Raw genomic sequence first — 21,371 nt, forward strand, 5'->3', positions numbered from 1 at the left:
GAGTACATCATTCATATTCCGAAGTTCTTATATAATGGTCGTTGGTTGGAAAAACCAACAGATGCATCCCCTCGCTTCCTAACTACCCAACCCAAAAAAGCTTAACTAGTTCTAATTATAACATTACTTTATTATGTACTACAAAATTCAAATTTAAAAAGATTCTCTTTAAGATCCTAAGGTTTGGCATAAAATAGATCAACTGTTGACATCAGTGTTCCATCTTTTAATATCTGACTTCTCTTTTAGCAGCCACTTAGGGTGAAGACAGCCTCATTACAATCCTCGTCTTGTAGCAGCTTGGTATCCGAAAGAACTTTCTTGGTGCTCTTAATTTTTTTTAGATTTTTGGTTATTTATCAACTTTTTTGGCATGATAAGATGATAGTTAAAAGGGAGCAAGGGTAGACTCTTAACCCTACTACCATCATCAGTTGGATCAAAGTAAAAAATGTTCTTGTTATCATAGAATTTGTCTACTCTATAATATATTATCTTGTTTCCTTTTTGGAAGTTGCACCATGTGAACCAAATGCTCTTGTTTTCCCTTTTTAATCCTTCCGGTGGATCTAAAAGGTTGAGCTTATTTTCGTTTTATACCAAACTACCATCCATTACCTTTCCAATCCATATCTATTCCCTCAAATTTGTCCTTGCTACTTTCAATCATGTTAAAAGTTTCTCCCAAAATCCAAGGGATATCATGAAGGTTGCCCATCCACCTCCAAAGATCAATTCTTTCCCCATTTTCATTGGGAGCATATATTGAAATTTGAGATAATGACGAGATTCTTATTTTCCTTCTCAATGGTGACAAATTTAGGTATACACTAGAGGTAGTCGCAAATTGAGTTCACCTATTAGAAAGTAATATGACTGAACCCCCTATGCCTTCATCATGTTTAGTTAAGGAATAGGTAGCATCGTTCGAAATAAATGTAAGAATTTATTAGCCTTGACTTCTTGTATAAGTATGGCATCTTCATTAACATTCAGTGACTTCCTCACAACATATTTCCTATTTGGGGCTCAAGTACCTTCACATTCTAACTAGTGCAATTAAAACTCACTGGTAACCATCATTTGAGGGGCGTCCTTTGGGTTCTTAAATGTATCAAAACATTTTGATAGCCTATCATCTTTCTCTATCCTCTAAGAGCATGACTCTTGTTGGCAGTGTGCCAACGTTCCTTGTAGGAATCGCAACATGGTTTAACAACCTCCCGAGTCGTCAGCAAGTCTAGTGGTTGTATTGGGCATTGAAAGTTCAATCTTTTGGTCCAATGACAATCACTACTTCTATCAAGTGGTATTAGAGAGTGGTCATAGGTTCAAATTTGCGTAGGTTATGTTGAGTAATGCTAGGAGGGGGATTCTTGGTTGCGCACCAGCGTCCTTCACAGGATTCGAGACATGGTTTAGCAACCTCCTGTGTCTTCTACAAGTCTAGAGGTTGTATCGGACGTTCAAAGGTAAATTTTTTGGTGCAATGATAACTGCTACTTCTAACAACTCTAAGATCTTTTTTATCCTCTGTTTCAAAATTTTCTTTTCTACCTTAATCCACCCATTTACCATGGGAAGAGACCTAAAGTTGGGGGCACCTTCCTCTTAGTGTCTCTATCATAAGTTAGTGATCCTAGGACCCTTGCTGCTTCTTCCTTTTTGTTGTAGTCTTTTGTCTTAATAGCATTATGGATTGTTGATTGAGTCTATCTAAGACTGCCAATGAGACATTATCATCCTGTCAAGTACCAGAGTTAGGCCAGGAGATCAAATTGGGGTTTGTTATGGTAAATTGACGTTGTATTAAACAAAGGAGATGAAAGTTCCTTACATAGATTTACAAGGACGATGTTTCTATTATGAAACAATTGCAAACCAAAGGTGAGAATAGAAACTACCTAATAAACTAAAGACTAACTAAGATGACCTTTAAAGAAACCGTACATTATTGTAATACCCTCTCTCAAGGGTCATCATCTAACTACCCTGCAAAATATTGTATGTCTTGTGGTTATAAATTCTTCAGATCATTCTGCTGCTGCCACTCCCTGAATTTGTAGAATGTTAATGACCAAGAGTAGCCAAAATCTATAGAGAAAAATTAAGAGAAGGCTGCCCCCTTTTTTGGAATGCTCTGCAACAAGAGACAAGAGCCTGCCACTAATGCTGCCACTAAGATGAGTTTGCCCCTTAACCTCCCAAAATCTGCAAAACCTCTTACTAAATATCATCACAAAATCTCCAACTAGATGTTGGATAACAGAGCCGTTCTTCCCTGCAGCTTGAGACACACACCATGAACAATTGCCATGATTTAGAGGAAAAATAGGCAAACCCTCCAAACTTTTGCAAAAGAGCAGGACACCCAAAAATGGACTACAGAAAATAATGATTTTTGAGGAAACAGTCGTCAAACCCAAGATTACAAGTTGCCTTTTTTGCTTGGAAAAATTGGCAAAAACCTGTAAAGGAATCACACACAACTTTATGAATTGATAATCTAGAAATGATTTTTGAGGATAATAAAAGAAAAACCAAGCAGATAGCTGACACAAAATCCAAGAGATGGATCAGCTTAGAAAACATCATTTCAAAGGAAAAAGCAGTAAAACCTTTTATAAAAGCTAGAGAGCCCTTTTTGATAGGAGCAAGCCCTTAATTTTTAGGAAAAACTTATAAACCCAATTTTTTTTTTCAAGGGACAATTTTTTTATAATTCACTAGAAAACATTTTTAAAGGGAGGACAATCATGAAAGTCCATCATCAATTTTTAAGGGGAAAAATTGTGAAAACCCATCAGAAGTTTTTTTTACTAGGAAAAATTATTAAAAGCCTTCAATTCTTTTTAAGGGAAAAAATCATGAAAACTCATCAGGAATTTCTCTAGAGAAAAATTATGAAAGCTCATCAAAGAAGCCTTCATGTGGCAAAACACGAGATTTGATGTGGTAAATAGCATGTGTGAGCAACGTGCAAGAACATGTAACAAACACACTAGTACATACAACAAACACACAAGTACATGCAACCCTAAAAATTCAGAGACTTTTGCTCAAAGTAGGAAATAATGCGATCAAACCTTCGACAAGCTTGCAATACTGGGATGGGTGACCTCTCGGGAAGTCCCGGTGCTTCACCCCTGTGAGCATCACCTAGATCCAATGAGTGCTAAGTGTTCCATTTATTCTCATGAGAGATGGATTCATGTTGAATCACTACTCATGAAACATGGGTCATCGAGTTCGACTCAAAATCACACAGTTAAATCCTGATATTCACATCACAATTTGACTAGCTGTGGAAATCATGTCCTACTTATCAATTGATGAGCTTAAGGGGCTTTCTAATGAATGGTTCATAAGGCACAACACTTGGTGAAGGTTTTGCAAATGGGGTTGCAAGCTTTGGGTTTAACTGTGGAGGAAACTCTGTAGTTAAGTGCGCTCAGGCTGGAGTAGTACTGGGATGGGTGACCTCCCGGGAAGTCCCGGTGCTTCACCCCTGTGAGCATCACCTAGATCCAATGAGTGCTAAGTGTTCCATTTATTCTCATGAGAGATGGATTCATGTTGAATCACTACTCATGAAACATGGGTCATTGAGTTCGACTCAAAATCACACAGTTAAATCCTGATATTCACATCACAAGCTTGCAATTTTCAGCAAAAATCTTCAAAGACGAACCACAAAAATTTAATAAAACCTCCAACAGAGTTTATTTTGAAAAATCTGAAAAATAAATTTCTAGAAAAAAAATTCCAGATCAGAAGAGGCTTGAATTTTTCTAAAACAATTGCCAAATTTTGTGAAATCCCATTGACCTGCTCTGGTACCTTGTTATAGTAAATCAATGATGTATGAAGCAAAGGACATGAAAACTCCTTATATAGATTTTCAAAGATGATGTTTCTATTATGAAACAATTGTGAACTGAAGACAAAACTGAATTATGTAATAAACTAAAAACTGCTTAAGATGACTATTAAAGAAACATTACATATTTTAATAGAGTCAATGTTATTATGTTTTATAAGTTCTTTGCTGTCTCATACATTTATGCCATTATCCTAAGCTCCCCTTTGCACACACCCATTTAAGACTACCCCGTGGGCATCCCTCTGCACATGGTTAGCAGTAGGCAGGGAAAACATTGCAGAACTGGTGTTAATAAACTGTTTCATCCTAGAGTTTTTTTCTAACTGGTTACTTTTAGGTGGTTGGAGATCAAAGCTAGCGGTGTTAAATCTTGGACCAGAAGGACCAACAAATTCATTATCCATTATAAAGTGTTTTCTTCTGATGGCAACAAGAAAATTATCTTCGGCAACAAGAAAATTATCTTCTCTCAGAATACATGGCAGAATGTGAGGAAAAAAGGACATTAGCTGGTATGATGTAAAAGTTGAATCTGAAGCACACCTTAAATCTGCATCCATACAGATTGTCTTGGTTGGAAAAGAGTCATTATATTACTTTCAATGAGTAATGTAAGGTGATTGTCCGCATCAGAGAAAAACCACGATGAGGTGCTGTGCAATGATATGATGTGGCATATCTTGCTGTGATCCACAGACTAGAGAAGTCTGGTGAAAAATAAATATTGACAAAAGTGAAATAGGACAATAATTAACCTTTTAGGAATTGTCATCTTCAAAGAACCTGGAAAACAGCTACTCAGATAAATCTGCTTCCAGGAGCATGTTCTCTGAATAAAGCTTTACATAGGATTAGCTAATTTGAGAGAGGATGAGTTGAATTTATGTGTACAAGACTTTCTGTCAGGGGGACTATAAGAATAAATTCATAGAATCAACAATCATGCATCCATATTTTGTATTTCTTTATTCTCAGGGATGGTTATTGAGATTCTGTTGTAAAACATACAACTCATTCATCATTATTCGATTTCTAACTAACATTTACGTATCAGCTATTGGCATAAAACTTAGCCTTTTTACGAATAATCACAATTTAATGTTTTAATGCAGTAGTAACAGAAGTAATGCCTGTGATAATACCATAGGTTGGGGCTTTCTTCTTATTTTTGCACCATGTAAATCACAGTTCTGAAATGCTGCAAGTTGCTGCCTCTTGAGTCTATGGGATTCCTTGCATGCTGTTATCATTTGTTTCTTTTAAATGTTCTTCCTTGTTTCTCCTAATGATGAGGATTGAACCCATCAGTCAAGGTTTATCTTTTTTATTGTTCTTCTATTGTTCCCATCAGGTGAGGAGGGGTGATCTTTCTCAAACCTCTTACATCCTCTTATTGCTATTATTATTTGGCAATCACCATGCATGTTTTGTAAGCAACATGCCTTTTTGAAGGTCTACATTGCTAATTAATGTATTATCTACGTCAGAGTTGTTACTAGATGCTCTAAATGTTGAACAATGCTATGCTGATAAAGGTTTAAGTAAATGGCAGGTACATAGCTTAGATAATTTCGTAAAAAAATAAAAAATTAGCATTTTAAAGTGCTATTTTCTTGGTAAACTGCTCTGACATTCTCTTTCTTGTGATAGGTGCTAGCAGTTGCAGTACATAATCACTACAAACGGATTTATTATGAGTCAATAAAGAGAGAGAATTTCGTGGATGTATTAACTGAAGGGTGAGCAATTATTACATGTAATTAAGCACTGAATTTTCTTTTAGATTTTTGTCATTATGAAATAAATATATGCTGTTGATTTCTTTGATATAGATTGGCCTTTGACATTTTATCATCAATGGTCTAGTATCACTCACATCATTAATGAGTGATGAATGTTATTTTTTTGTCTTTCTTTTTGGCCCTTGGGTTAATGTCTGCTATATATTCTTGGTAGCTAATTTGAGCACTGGTCTTGAATGGCAGGCCTGGCATGTCCCATAAACAGGAGGAAACTGATGATGGCGATAATGTGGAGCTGGAGAAAAGCAATGTTCTTATAATGGGTCCTACTGGCTGTGGTATTTACCTTAGCTATTCAAAACTTCTCCCAATTGTTGATTTTGACCACTTATCACAAATAGAGTATACTGAACTTAGGCATTCTCTTGGAAAATAGTTAGTTAAGTGGTACCTTCACAATTTTCATTACATGTAGTTAGACTGATTATCTGTTACAACTGTTTTCTTTTTTTTTTGGGAAAAACAGGGAAGACACTACTTGCAAAAACCTTGGCCAGATTTGTAAATGTGCCCTTTGTGATTGCTGATGCAACAACCTTGACACAGGTATTGATTGTTGCCTTGGGCTTTATCCATTCTTTTAATACTCTTTCAATGAACAGTTTTTGTCTTTTGATATAGATGGCATTTTGTCTTAAGTGTCTTAACATCTACACATATCTTGTAATGTTTAGCATGATGACATTCTTCTGTTTTATAAAATGCTATCTTCCAATCAACAGTCTTCTCTGTGTTTGTTCATGTAATGTTGATGTTATATGAAACATGTTAAGTTTGTAGTTACAGTCAGGTTGATATGATCACGAGTTTCATTATCGATGATGACATAAATATTCCTTTATATACATATATTATATATTATATATATATTACATATATTATATTTTAAATATGTATATATTATTATAATAATAATAATAATAACAATGTATTTATTATACATATGGTTAGTTATTATTTTATACTAACTAATGATGTTTAAACCTTGGAGACATGTCTATTTAAGAGACATATCTCCTTATTTCATACTTACGTGAGATCCAAATCTGCATTTGGAACATATTTATAACAATGGCAATATAATTACATTTGCAGGCACGATCCATGTTACTTAACATGGTATCAGAGCCAACTGCAAATGTAAGAAATCTCTACCTAATATATCAGGAGTTTCTTAACTATGGAATGGAGACACTGAAGTTTGAGTAAGAGGAATTTGGATATTGAGTAAGAGGAGTTTGGAGATTGCAGACCATACAAAAGAGATCGCAGTATCTTAGATCAACCTTCCAACTGCTGGAAAAGAATGATGATACCAGAGGACTTGTGTAACTAACAAATGTACGTAGAGAGTTGGTACAGCACCACTGAATTTCTTTGCTCTATACAAGGAAACCTGTGATAACATTTTAACAGGCTGAAAGAAATTGTGATCACAATAGAAACAAGCAGATATATGTGGGGGGCTATACTTATTCTCGTGGGGGATTGCATTTACAAAGATTTCTCTAGGCATGTGGGAGAAATAGAGGATATTTTGAATTTTAATCAGAAGAAATAAGAAGAGTGGACTGGATAGAGAACACAGAGACAAGTCTGACATGAGACAGTGAACCATAAAAGGCATGTGAACGTGAGAAATAGATATTCGGGATAGTCTGACGGAATCAACGAAACAGACCTATCTCGAATATTTAGCAAGCATCTCAAGCACGATAATTTGAACAACACAGAGGAGACATCGATCGGAAAACAAGAGAGTAAGCATAACTCAAATTCCATTATATGTGGCATCTGCAGACTCGAACGCAAGTGGCCGGGGTGTCAAGTTGGACGGAACTGGCAGAGTTGTGTGATTGGAGGGATTGAAGGAAAATAACATGGAGGTAAGTCCCATTAATCCGACCAGTCCCCTTACATACTGAGAATGCAGAGATATAGTTAAATTTCTCTAATTCGACCCATGTGATATGGGTACCAAAAGTAAGGATATGAAAATTCTATTATCAGTGATATAATAATCAAATTCCGAGGGTTGTGTTCCAAGGAATGATGCTACCAGATCATTGCATATTATATAGTTGGTATAATGCTGCCATTGTGGTTCCTTAAATTCCTTTGTGCGTCATTGGAAGACAAGTATGATAGAAGAATGATCATTGAAGGACGACAACCTATAGAAGGTAAGCACAGAGAGCTTATAAGTTTGAACAAACACAAATAGTATCCTCCAGTCAAATTTTGGACTCCTGGCATGGGATACGCATATACATGGCGATAAGGCAACACACCACATCTTCAAATTGGTCTTGCCTTGCCTGGGCTCACCTATGCTTGGCAACTTTGTCTTAGCATAGAGATTGCTAAGTACTCAGACGTGGCTTCACTAATTAACAACATAACTTCTTAATTGGAATTATTATAAAGATATTTACATTCATCACATCTTGCAAAACATATCTACATGGATGTGACGAAATAGGAGGAGAAGGGACATTTTAAAAGTTGCAATTCCATTGGCCAAACCATAATGTAAATGCTGACACATGGATTATATCACCCACATGAATCCCACCCATGAATGGACAGACATCTTAAGTCGATTAATAAATGAGGGCAGCCTTCATTGGCTCATTCCATTGGACCCCAAACAGTCTTGAGTGCTCTGTTTGGAGGTTGTTGGTCAAAACACATGGCTACGAATTTGGTCAAAACACATACCAATAAGTGCCACGAATCTTATTTAGACCCGATCAACATTTTAAACCATTTTGAAAGACCTTTTAAGACACCTTTAATGTCGATGTGAAAGGAGGAAGTTGGGGCACCTCATGTATTTTTGAACCAAACAAATGAGTACAAAGGTTCGCAAAAGCTATCAAATCCTTGACAACATTATACACACTTACCCCCTTAATGGTAGAATGCATCATTGGGAAATTAGAGATGTAGTTGAATTTCACAATGGACTTGTCTTTTGTATGTAAGTGATTGGATGATCTCATTTGTTGATCATAAAGATGAAGTAAGAAGAGAAGTGTATGAAATAGGGACGAGGAATTAATGTGGATAGCAATTCAGTCACCATTCACCCTCCATGTCACCAACTAACATGAAAGTTGCTCGCGTGAACAAAGTAAAGTCAGAGATCAGAGAACTTTTCAAATAGCAACCAAGGACCCCAACTCACCTAGTCCCATTTATGTAGGTAAAGTCATATCTAAAAGGTGAAGTCTAGGGTAATGGGCCTAATAAGGTATGAACATTGTTGGTGTAAATAAGTATTTACATATTACACTTAAGTTTTACTTAGGTTAATGCATTATTTAATTATTTTGCATTATTTTATTATTATTTTAGGTGAGACACTTAGGAGTTTGTGTACTCTCATTGAGTTACGCAACTCTAATTATGCACATGGTGTCTACAACACAGGAGTATGCATCATTCATTGAGTTGTCATGATGACAATACAGTTATCCGCACTCCTTATTTAGCACATGTTGTCTACACCATTGATTTGCGTGCTACACCATTGTAGGCTTATCCTTACATCATCTCACTTAATCCCGTGCTCAATGGAGGATAATCCATATCTGATGGACATGTGCCTGGTTGTATGACATATCATGATGCTGACTTCTATGCATTCTAGAAGCTCTCCTGAGGCTTTTATATTCAGGCACTCCTAGTGTACTCTCAACCAGTTATTGAATGAATATCGTCATTCTGATCATACTCTGTCTATTTTGGTCTACTGTGTGCTTGTGTTGAGTTCTTTAGTTCTTGGGTGAATTCTAGCCTAAGCCAAATTTTTACAAACATTATTATCATTTTTTACTTACATATAATATGTTTATATGTTGGAGCAAATTTGCATATATATATATATATATATGTTAAAGGAAAATTCATATTAATCTAGACAAGCTGTCTGATAATTGATCCTATAAATCAAATGATATAAGCAACATTAATAGTATACTGTATCATTGGAAACTTGAGATAACATTGATATGTCTAGATAAGTATTATTCAATTCATATGGAATCAGTTTATGAAATCATACATATGAGATAAGTAGTTATTATTATTGAGTATTACATTTTCCTACTCACTATTTATGTTTTTATATATATTTTCCTTTGATCTTTTGTTTTTTCTCGAGTATGTTCTTTTAAGGAAAAGATGGAGATTGAGATTTATAGGGAGGTTGATATTTGAGGCAACCTTAAAAGAGAGGGAGCATATCGAGGATATGATTCACTCAACCTTTGGGGATCTTGATTACATTTCAGAGGGAGTAAACCATGTTGTAATGGATTCACTAATGATATAAATTTGGAATATATAGATTGCAAGATGTGTAAATATAGGTTTAATCAAAAGATCAAACAAATACCTTTGCGTGAACAAAGGGAATTTGAGTTGTGAGATGTTAATGAGGTTTTTAAGAATTCATTTGAACCATCTATGAGTCTCTCTTTGATGAATGAAACTTGACGTATAGATTCATTCATGTGGCGCAATCATACTCAATCAAGATAATTGGTGTATTGTGGACAAGTTTGAGAAAATTGAAGGACATGTTTGCTACTACTGTTAAGCTAAATGAATGTTTGGACGTTCAATGGATGAGAAGGGCTAGATGGAACTTAGACAGAAGTTGTCATATTTGATACAAAATTGTTGAACAATGTAACAATGAGTGAGAATTTTACATTGTGGGTTGGAATAATAGTCAATGTTCCATTCCCACTTGAATCTTCTTTAGAGGGGAGATGTTTTATTCTCAAATAATCTAAGACAATTTCTAAATCTTCGTGTGTAGATAAGTATGCTTATTTTTTTGACATTTATCTTTGTTATTTGTAATTTCTATACATACTATAAACGTTATTTGCCTTGATCTTTTCCTTTATGTTTGAGGATGCTCTTACAGAAAAAGAAAGTTGGTACTTTACACATACTACCAGATATTGTGCAGACTCAACCTAATGATAGTAGCTCCATAGAACCTGATGATCAAGATGGATAAAATGAGGCTCTCATCCTTGATGATTGAGATTATGAGATTCTTCTACATTAAGAGGGAGTATGACACTTACTCGAAGGACACATAGGAGCTTAGAAGATTGATACTTGGAGTCTAGAAATACATATGGGTGACTGCATGATGTTGATGAGCCTACTCCTACGTATAACATGAGGAAGTAATAACTTATCAACATAAAATCAAAAAATTGATATTAGATTCAAAGTGAGTTCAACAGGCATTCTTGGGTGAAGAGAGTTTCTAAGGAAGTAACTAGAGGACCTGACTTCCCAGGATTGATGCTTAGAGGGAGAAATTTTGAGATGCAATCCTTTGTGGAGGATATCTTCTCTATGAGGAGAAGTTCTAAGAGAAATTCTTTGTAATGCACTCTCCTCTATGAAAGAGAACTATGAGGTGAAAACCCCTTGTTCCACCCTCTAGTAGCAGCTATGGTGGGTCCACCCTCTGACTTGGTTCATGGTGGATATCATGTGAGTTACTACATGATGCTGTTGTAATTATATCATGAAAGATGACGATCTTCCATTGATGTATATATTTAGAGGGGAGTTATTGAAAGGTGACAATCTTATCAATAACTGGAGCTGTTATCATAACTGACTACATTAAGTTGTTGTCCCAGTGTTCCGGAAGTTATGATAACAAACTAAAGGTAACTATTGTAAGGTGATGATCTTATCAATAGTAGACCTATCTCCTAACACCAAAATGTGTTGGAGCAAGTGTTATCTTGGTTTTTTGGGCCTGATTTTGCCGAACACCTTGATAACTAACTTATCATGGTTTTTCGAGCCAGATTTTACCAGACACCATGAAAGTTGCTATGATTCTTCGGACCGGATCTTGCTGGACACCATAACTTAAATTTATAATAAACCTCACTTAAGGTGGTGTTTAAACTTATATTAATGTTATAGAAATTTCTTAATTTCCCTCTTTACTAAAAGAAGAAGTGTTGAGAAATTTAGCCTCATTGTGAATTGTAGCAAATTCCATATATAAATATGTGTGTGTGGATGAATTTATATTGATATCCTTAAATATGCCATTCTAGGAATATCATATTGAGATGATATCTTTTCGTATACTCAAGAACATAATATGTTCTATATCAATCCTTCTTAACTAAGAGGGAGTGTTAAGTTTGTAGTTACAGTCAGGTTGATATGATCATGAGTTTCATTATTGATGATAATATAAATATTCCTTTATATACATATATTATATATATATAAAATAATGTATATATTATACATATGGTTAGTTATATTATTTTATACTAACTAATGATGTTTAAACCTTGGAGACATGTCTCTTTCTCTCTCATACTTATATGAGATCCAAATCTGCATTTGGAACATATCTATAACAATGACAATATAATTACATTTGCAGACACGATCCATGTTACTTAACAAAACATCCATGGGAAGCAATAGTTTTGTTGGACGCTTCAAGAAACATGCTCTGAGGGACTGAACTGTAAACATTAGACTTCCTTTTGGCTTGACAGCTATTGTAGGGCTATAGGCTCTGTTTTGTCGGATTTGCAATGGCAATAACATTTAAGTGGGGGTGACGGGTTGAGTTGTGGTTGAAGAGTGGTGTGTGTACTGCAACTGGAGTGGAATCCTAATGGACAGCTTGAAACTCTGAATTGTGTTATTGAACCAAGCCCAACTGGCACAGGAGGGAAATATTATTCCATAGCATGCACCACCACTAACCAAGTACCTTTTGGGACAGAAACTAAATTTTTCATTTCAGGGATTCATTCATTTTTAAAAAAAAAACTCAAGCAATGCCAAAGTAGCTGAATTGAAGCAGTAGCACCCACTTCCAGGTGTCTATTGTGTTCCTTCCATTACAGTAACTTTAAAATGCTTATAAAGTTATAAGCTCACAAAATTTAAATCACATATTCTACATGCTTTAATATTAGTGTAAGCAACACAGTTGTGTAGTTGAATATAAATTTCAAATCTGTACTATGCCTTATAATGAGCTGGTATAACTTTTATGGTAATTCTTTAAGTCGTTTTATGTCATAGTCACATGTGTTAGACCAATTTGGCAGTGCATAAAATTAAACTTATTTTAGTTTTCTTTGTTGATTAGCAAACAGAAATGCATCTGAATTTTGATGTTTACACAGTCCATAATAGTGAATTGGAGTGCTTTTGGCTTTAACTGTCCAGTTTTTTCAGTACTCAGATTCAAACAATTATGGACAAATGAACGCTTAAGTAAATTTCAGGTGCAGATAAAGGTAGTTTTCTAGGTTAGCACAACGATAGATGACACTTTGGTGTGTGAGGCTGGGAGTCCACAAGGGCATTGCTTTTTACATTTTATATATTTTTTGAGAAGTTGGGCAACCGTAACTCCTGCTGGTTTCAAGCTCATGGCCTCCTTGATGGTAAAAATGGAGAAATCAGGCATAGCTGAAGCTAAAATCCATGCAATATAGATGCAAAGAGTGACTTGATCATAATCATAATATATTGTCTTATGAATAAGTAAAATTAATTGTAATAAAATGAATGCTTATATAAATTATTACAAAATATGGGAGCTGAATTCAGTGTTTTTCTTTGTAAAATGTGAGTGTTTTTTAGAATTTGTAAGGTGAACAGTCATTGCATTTGGTCAAAGAAACCCATTCTTGTCTTCTTAGATCAGGAAAATCTTTTTTCTGTAGGAACTTAGTCATCATGATGTTGTAGAGCTGGTTCTGATTTAAGTATTGTTCTTCATTTTTTGTTTCTTTTTCATCGACTCTGTCTAGGATTTTCCCTTCATTCTTCTTCTGGTTGTCTAATTGCACTTCTATGAATGCAGGCAGGTTATGTAGGAGAAGATGTGGAGTCTATTTTGTATAAGCTTCTCATGGTATGATTCTGTTCCAACAAAATTTATTTCTCTGTGGTGGGATCACATTCCTTGCATCTCTTCTCCACACTTTCTTTTGATTTGTAGTCTGGTTACTGAATTAATTACTTTTTTTTCTTGATTTGAAAACTTGAACCATATAATTCTATTTTTTGTTTAAAAAGAAATCAACGCAATCACTCCCGAAAGATGTCTTAAAATTTGTATTCATATGATGCATGAGGCTTTTTTACTTCATTGCTTAATAAACAGTTTTGACAAAGCTATGCATGAAATATAGAGATCTTTGATTTTTATGTTTTGAGGAAAAGTTAAATGATAAAAATAAAATGCTCCCCACATATTTTTCCAAAACATGCTGCCACGACCAACAGGATTGTCTTCTTGGTGTAAGGGACACCTTTACTGCTCATAGAGGACAGATTAGGATGTACTTTGCAATCATTGTCTTTTGGTTCATAGGATCTGGATCTATTTACTCTAAAGAGAAACAATCTTGGAACTTTGGTCACAGGCTTACAGTCAATAGAAGCAACAATGTTTCATATAAAATGATTTTGGCCCACAATATAAATAAAAACACTAAAAACTCCCAGAAATTATTTTCAAGCGTCTGCGTACCCGATTCTCTATCTGCATCCACATCCTATTTCTTGCATTTTTTGTGATGTATGTATATATAACACGCCCAAACACATCCAAAACCCCCAAACAAAATTTTCATGCATTTGTGAACTCGATTCTTGAACTCACATCTGCACTTGCACCCATATTGATATCTTAAGTTTATTCTTGCCATCTTCAACTAGGAGCTTAAAACCATCTTGCTGAACCAAGAAGCATGACAGTTGAAAGGGATAGGACCTTTCTTTCAATGATCATGAAAATTGAGGATGATAGGTTTTTGACTGGAGATTAACTGGTCAAAGGAAATTATACTAGATCTTCATCCATGAAGAATCTGTCCAACGTCCAGTGATATTCTGCAGCCCAACTCTTGTGTTGAATTCGCCTTGAAGAAGTTTGATATTTTGCAGATTTGTAGTACTAGTAATGTCTTCATATATTATTTGCATGAATCATAGGTTTCCTATTTGCCTGGCAATATTCATGTTCCTTGTCGACAAGATTTTCAAACCCAATTTTCAAGTGTCTTCACAACTGAAGAATGACAAAAAAATCACAGGTCTGTTGCTTACATAGAAAAATAAACAAACTAACTTTTTGTGATATTTTGCAATATTGGTGAAAATCTAGGTTGAAGTCATGGTCAATGATGTGTTGGAAAACTTGTGATATTTTGAAGAACATGTTGGGAGCCCTACTGTGAGAAGATTAATTGGAAAATGTTTGTGATATTATGGAAGGCATCTTGCTTCCGTGGCTGCATAAAAAGAACCGTTCTGGCCGACATTTGTGGGCACATGGTATTTTGTGTTTTAACTATTAACTACTAAGCCTTTTGGCTTTAGAGTTTCTCTACATCTACCAATGTTTTCTTTGGATGTTCTTTGCTGAAATTGAATATCTGTTACAACTTGGAACATACTTGGGTGTAACATGGTAGCAAAAATATTTTTTTGGATTAATTCAGTGAACCAAAAGATAAAGTGTTTTTCAGTTGATTTGATGGGGAAAAACTCAGAAAATAAAAGCCTCGCAATTTATTTCAAAAAACTCACCTGCAATTTTTTCTCCTTATTTATAAAATAATCAGTGATTTTAACTTCCTGATTAAACCCCAGCTCATTCAAAAACTTGCATTTAAATCATGATTCCTGAATAATTTGAGTTACTTCTTTTTTTGCTGCCTTGGGAATCATACCCAAGTCAACAAAAATTGGTGATCTGATTACTTGAGAGCAATATATAGTCTTTAAGGCAGTCTTTATTCTTGCAATCTGCTAAATTCTGTTGAGTCCATTGGGAAGTATAAAATGAATTATCAGGTAATGTATGCACTAGATCTATTGCATTATATATAATATATATTATAAATATAAAAGCTGGAAGGGAAGTATTTTGTTAGATTACAATAACTATTAATTAGTGAGGTTTATATGTAATGAATGGACTAGATGTATTACATCATACATATGTATAACCATAACATTTTGAAGGGAAGTAATACTTTAGGTTGGACTGTTTGTGAATGAAGTTTTTATTTAATGTATGCACTAGATGCATTACATTATATAAACATAAAATCTTGAAGGGATATAATGTTTGAGGTCACAATAACTGTATGCAATCGAAAAATGTCTTGTTTTATTGAGCGATAGCTGCCACATTGTATAGTATAAACAGATGCACATAGACATCAACCGGAATATTGAAATGGTTGTACAATTAATCACAACCCTGTAAATCATTTTGTTTTAATTAAAAACAATTGCATAATTGTTGTACAGTTGAATTTCAAAATATTTTCTTGCAATTATTCATGGACTTTGGAAATCTAACAAGTTTTATTACACAATTTATTCACGTAAAGGCATATGACATAGTCACCTGACAATATCCATTGCCATTAATGTGGGTTGGAAAGCAATAAAGAAAGCAAATTAACATGTGAAAGGAAATCTTGTCATCAAAGAAGATGCATCATATATAGATCATGATTGTAGGCAAAAGCTGCCATAATGTTTATCTGGATGCATAGTAGAGTAATGATTGTCATTTTCATCAACTGCCATGGAGAGCCAACACAAATGTGATGATGTCCTTAGTGGGGCTGGGCATTTTTGAAGAGGTGTGAGGAGACTGATGCTAGTGTAGTATAAGTTAGAAAAGTCAACTTATTTTAATTAATTGTATCCTCTTGAATGATAATCGTTTTCTTTGTTTAAGGTGATCCATTTTTTAAATATACCTATGTATATACTGCACGAGTACACATCGTAGGCCCTAACTGTTGATTTTCAGACGAGCATACATAGAAATGTAAAATACTGAAACTCAAAAACCAAGAGAACAGAGGACACAAAAATTATCCTGGGAAACCCTCCACTTGAGGGTGAAAAGCCCAGCCCCACAAAATATAGATTCTTTATTGTATGCAGAAACAAATATAGAGTTCTCAAGATTCTGATTGTCGACTCTTATCAATCAAACCATTGTCCTTATACAGAGTTCAATCACTTGTTATATAATTTTTTTCAAGTATCTCACGGATACTATTGTCAATGAGATTGACTTATGCACATAAAACTATAGTTCACCAACCATATACAGAATGATACTGCCACATATAACACACTTATTACAGAAGATAAACATTTGCTCCTGGCTCGAGAATATCAGAATACATACACAGAAGTCCCTTATTGTTATGGAATTGATCAACCTTCAATACTCAATCCACACTATACATTCGAATCACAAGAAACAACTTCTTTCTGTTGAGTACCAGAAGGCAGTGCCATTACTCCAAATGAATCTATTGCAGTATGAATTGACAACAGTGGATACTTAATGACATTTGATGATTTTCTTCATAAAATGCGGGCGGCAACAGTTACAAGAGAATATGGTGCAACAGCAAAACACATACAACACTACACATATTGAAAGTTGCAAGGAAGCATAAGAACAATATCTGTCTCCAAAAACATGCACATAGAGAACAAATATAGCAGCAAACATAGTCATGATAGAGTCTCCGCTGAAGATGATAAACAGCTCCGGACGATATATAACAGAGAACCAAGATAACAAGTGATTGAACGATGGAGTGAAGACCACAGTCCATCATAGCTAACATACTCTGAGAAAACTGAAAGGATCATTGCAGGTATGAGATGATTTCCCCTTCTGCTAACGGAATATTATCGCTAGCCTTATTTATGCTGTTTTCATCTATAATCACTCTTCGAATGCATTGAAGATACTGTTGCTTAGGACCTTATCTGTATATCCATTCACATAGGTGTTTTGTTAATTTTACGTCTTAAGATTTTCCTTAAAATAATGGTCTCTAAATATGTCTTGTGAATAATTTTGTGCCAGTCTTGATTAATCTATTTGTTTTGTTCATTTTGTATTTTTTTTAATAACTGATTGCCTTTCTATATTGTCTTTCTTACTAATATTAAATGGTGAAACTATTTAAATCTGTTGCTTGCCTTTCTTTTTATAGATGACAATTTAGCTGACACTTTTGTGTTTGTTTTGTTGGGTTAATGCACAGGCTGCTGAGTTCAATGTTGCAGCAGCTCAAGAAGGCATTGTCTATATTGATGAAATTGACAAGATCACAAAGAAGGTATCTTCAAAACTTTTATTATTTTTTCCTGTTTTGTTTTCATTAGAGTGAATCTGCTTGATGAAACTTTTGTGCTCTATACTTTATCTTGGCAGTTTGATAACAATTAAATTCAACTATATGAATTTGCAGGCAGAAAGCTTGAATATTAGCAGGGATGTGTCTGGAGAGGGTGTTCAGCAAGCTTTATTAAAAATGCTAGAAGGAACGGTGAGCTTTTGTTTTCTTTTGATGCTCTTAATGTCTGTAATTATGTTATGTTCAAAAATTCTAAATTGATCATTATTCTAAAGGTTTTTGTTGGTACCATTTATGCTTTAGCTTAGACCAAGATGCCAGTGGCAAGGTTCAGATTTGCTTTGAACTCAATGAATTATAAGGCAAATAGCCAAGGTTGACTAGGACCGATTTCATAAACAGCACCAAGGTTTGTCAAAATACCCGTGAAAGTGAAAGTAAAATATAAATAATTTAAAAGTTTAGGAGTAAATGCTTGTCTGTTTAATTCAACAAGAAAAATGATTAATGAATTTATGTGTGCAATGACCACATAAGAATGTATTGATCAATGAAACACAAATCCCTTTTAATAGTACGGACTACATATAAATACTTTTGTACACACACACACAAACATATATAACTATGAAGTATAATTCTCATATTTGCATATATATATATATATATATATATATATATATATATATGTATGTATGTATGTATGTATAAGAATAAATATATACACAAATAATGTGAGTCAAGTGGGTGAAAACATAAATGACACATGAGTATATGAAAACATCTATGCAGGACGGAAAAAGTGAAACTGGGTTATAACTTGTAGAAGACATTAAAAGAGAAGAAAAATGAGCTGCACATGTGCAAGTGAGCATACATACGAGTATGTAGGAGTGAAAGTATATATGGGGGGATATGAGCATGCATGTGTGTGTACACGAGTATGCAAGTATAGAAGATAAAAAGGACACACACACACCTTATTGTAAAATATATATGAATGGGAGAAAGTAAGAACGTATGGATGTATATTAGTAGGGCATATATATGTATATATAGTTATTGCCAAAATGTTATTCTTTAAAATATATGTTAATCGTCTTGTAAAATATGTATAAATGGTAGAAATTATGAAAGAATGCATGCGCTTTTAGTAAAATGACTGTATAAATGTATATAAAATTACGATTAAGATGAATGTGATTATATATTAAAAAATTAAGATTAACATAAGAAAGTATATGTTTGCGCGTGTGTGCTTCTATAAACATTTAAGTATAGATAAATTGCTATTAAATTTTTTAAAAACATTAATGAAGGAAAGTTTGCATAAATCAAATTGTATAAGAATTAATATCATAAATACCACCCTCACACAAATATATGTACACACAAATCCACACACGCATTTACATATAAGTATGTTTGTATCTATATGTATGTATAAATACACACTCATATATGTATACACCTATCAATACGTACACAGGTGTATATACATGTAGATATGCATGCATGCATAAATACATACATGCATGCATATAAATATATATTCATACATATACATCCATGCATCCATAAATATGCATATGTATCTATGTTACCCTAGGTTTCTAGGACGAGGGGACGGGGAAATGGGTTTCCGGGACAGTTTTTTTTTTCTTGGAGCAGGGGATGGTAGCGGATGGCAGGGGACAGCGGTGGGAACAACTATTAAAAATAAGGAAAATTTAAAATATATAGGGAATTTATAAATATTCATATAAAAACACGAATAAAGCATGCTTATATAAGTTATAGAACCTTAACATATAATGTTTGTGTTAAATAATTTAACTTTAGTTCACATGAGAGTGGAAATCAAACAAATTATCAAAATTGAAACATTAATTATATGGGACAGCAAAGGAAAGGTTTCTGGAAGTTTTGAGGTTTTCGGGACGTCTTGGAAATGGGGACCGGTCAAATTTTGCAGGAAACGCATCCCCGGGTAACACAGACATGGATGTGTAAGTGTAAATGCAAACACACATTAATATATATACATTCATCAATATATAGCTAAATATATATATGTATAAATATTCACATAATACAGACATATGTATGTACATACATACATACATACATAATATATTACTTATATATAATTTTTAATAGCTTATTATGTATATATGTAAGTTAAAAACGCATACATACATACATATAAATGCACACATGCATCCCTCCTCCCCTCCCACCCAAAACGCACATGTTAGCAGCCCAACATAATCATAATCATAAATAAGTATGAAAACCACAAGGAAGTGTGAGTAGATGACTATATGGAGGAGATTTGGAATTTAATATTAAGAGAAGGGTGTCAGGAGTGAGGGAACATAGAAAACTGAAAAGGAAGAGAGGGAGACATGAATGGAAGAAAAGAAAAGTCGAAAAGGAGGAGAGATATCAGGATGGGGGTTGGTGGTTTTTGAGGATAGACAACACAGTTGCCAAGGACTCAAAATTCACCTTTCACCCCTATCAGAGGTTGGTGGGGTGATTATTGATTTCAAATGCCTCCTTAAGTTTCCTTTTAAAGAAGTTGCCCTTTCTTTGAACAAGATTTGAGTGTCTTCTAAACAAATATGGTGCTTGGTGGATGAGGGCTGTTCCATTGATGCTGATTTAATAACATGTTTGTGCTTGGTGTCAGCACCATGCTCTTTGGATCCAGAATTTACAATAAATATGATATCTTATCATTTCAGGATTTTATGTGTTGCTTCCCATCCTTATTTTTTGACTCAGCAATTCATTTGGTGAGCAGTCAAGTTATGGCTAAGTTTCCTGAGACATGCTTGTCTTTTTAAGTCTACAAACTTAGAAAAACATCAGTACATCCTTATTGGGTTATGCTTCCAAACTGTATTTGCATGTTCAATTATAAAGCTGATTGGAACTTGCGACTCTGACTTGCACCAATCTAAGACTGGTTACTTTGACATGTGTACAGATGCTCATATTAGTTCTGTTCAGAATAAGTAAGTATGTTAAAGAGATAATATTACCTGACTCAACTGAAAATTGAATAATCTTGAACTTGGTGAAATTGAATAATCTCAAACTTGGTGACTGATATCTACTGGTTACTTTGACATGTGTACAGATACTCATATTAGTTCTGTTCAGAATAAGTAAGTATGTTAAAGAGATAATATTACCTGACTAAACTGAAAATTGAATAATCTTGAACTTGGTGAAATTGAATAATCTCAAACTTGGTGACTGATATCTACTAGCAAATCCCTCTAGATAGCATGGAACGTTCATTGTGAATCTTTTACTCAATCTTTCCTAAAAGCGATGCCAGACAATTATAGCATTAGCAAGAGAAATTGCCGTGTCTTATAAAAGCTGAAACAGTCTAAAGGAATATTTTACCTTTTGTCCACATCACAGGGACATATGATC

General features: G+C 34.3%; 1 protein-coding gene across 1 annotated transcript in view; it reads left to right on the plus strand.

Moving 5' to 3' along the window:
- The window catches only part of LOC149570161 (CLP protease regulatory subunit CLPX1, mitochondrial-like), an 87,460-nt gene that overhangs the window by 14,880 nt on the left and 51,209 nt on the right, over nucleotides 1-21,371 (plus strand). Inside the window, exons 2-7 of the mRNA XM_089822822.1 lie at nucleotides 5,534-5,622; nucleotides 5,869-5,963; nucleotides 6,152-6,231; nucleotides 13,586-13,636; nucleotides 17,826-17,900; nucleotides 18,033-18,110. Coding sequence (XP_089678948.1) covers nucleotides 5,534-5,622; nucleotides 5,869-5,963; nucleotides 6,152-6,231; nucleotides 13,586-13,636; nucleotides 17,826-17,900; nucleotides 18,033-18,110 — 468 coding nt within the window. The remainder of the gene's footprint in view (nucleotides 1-5,533; nucleotides 5,623-5,868; nucleotides 5,964-6,151; nucleotides 6,232-13,585; nucleotides 13,637-17,825; nucleotides 17,901-18,032; nucleotides 18,111-21,371) is intronic.

This window comes from Cupressus sempervirens, chromosome 3 (genome assembly GCF_028749045.1).
Source record: "Cupressus sempervirens isolate cs-2001-9-10 chromosome 3, ASM2874904v1, whole genome shotgun sequence".
Lineage (NCBI taxonomy): Eukaryota > Viridiplantae > Streptophyta > Pinopsida > Cupressales > Cupressaceae > Cupressus > Cupressus sempervirens.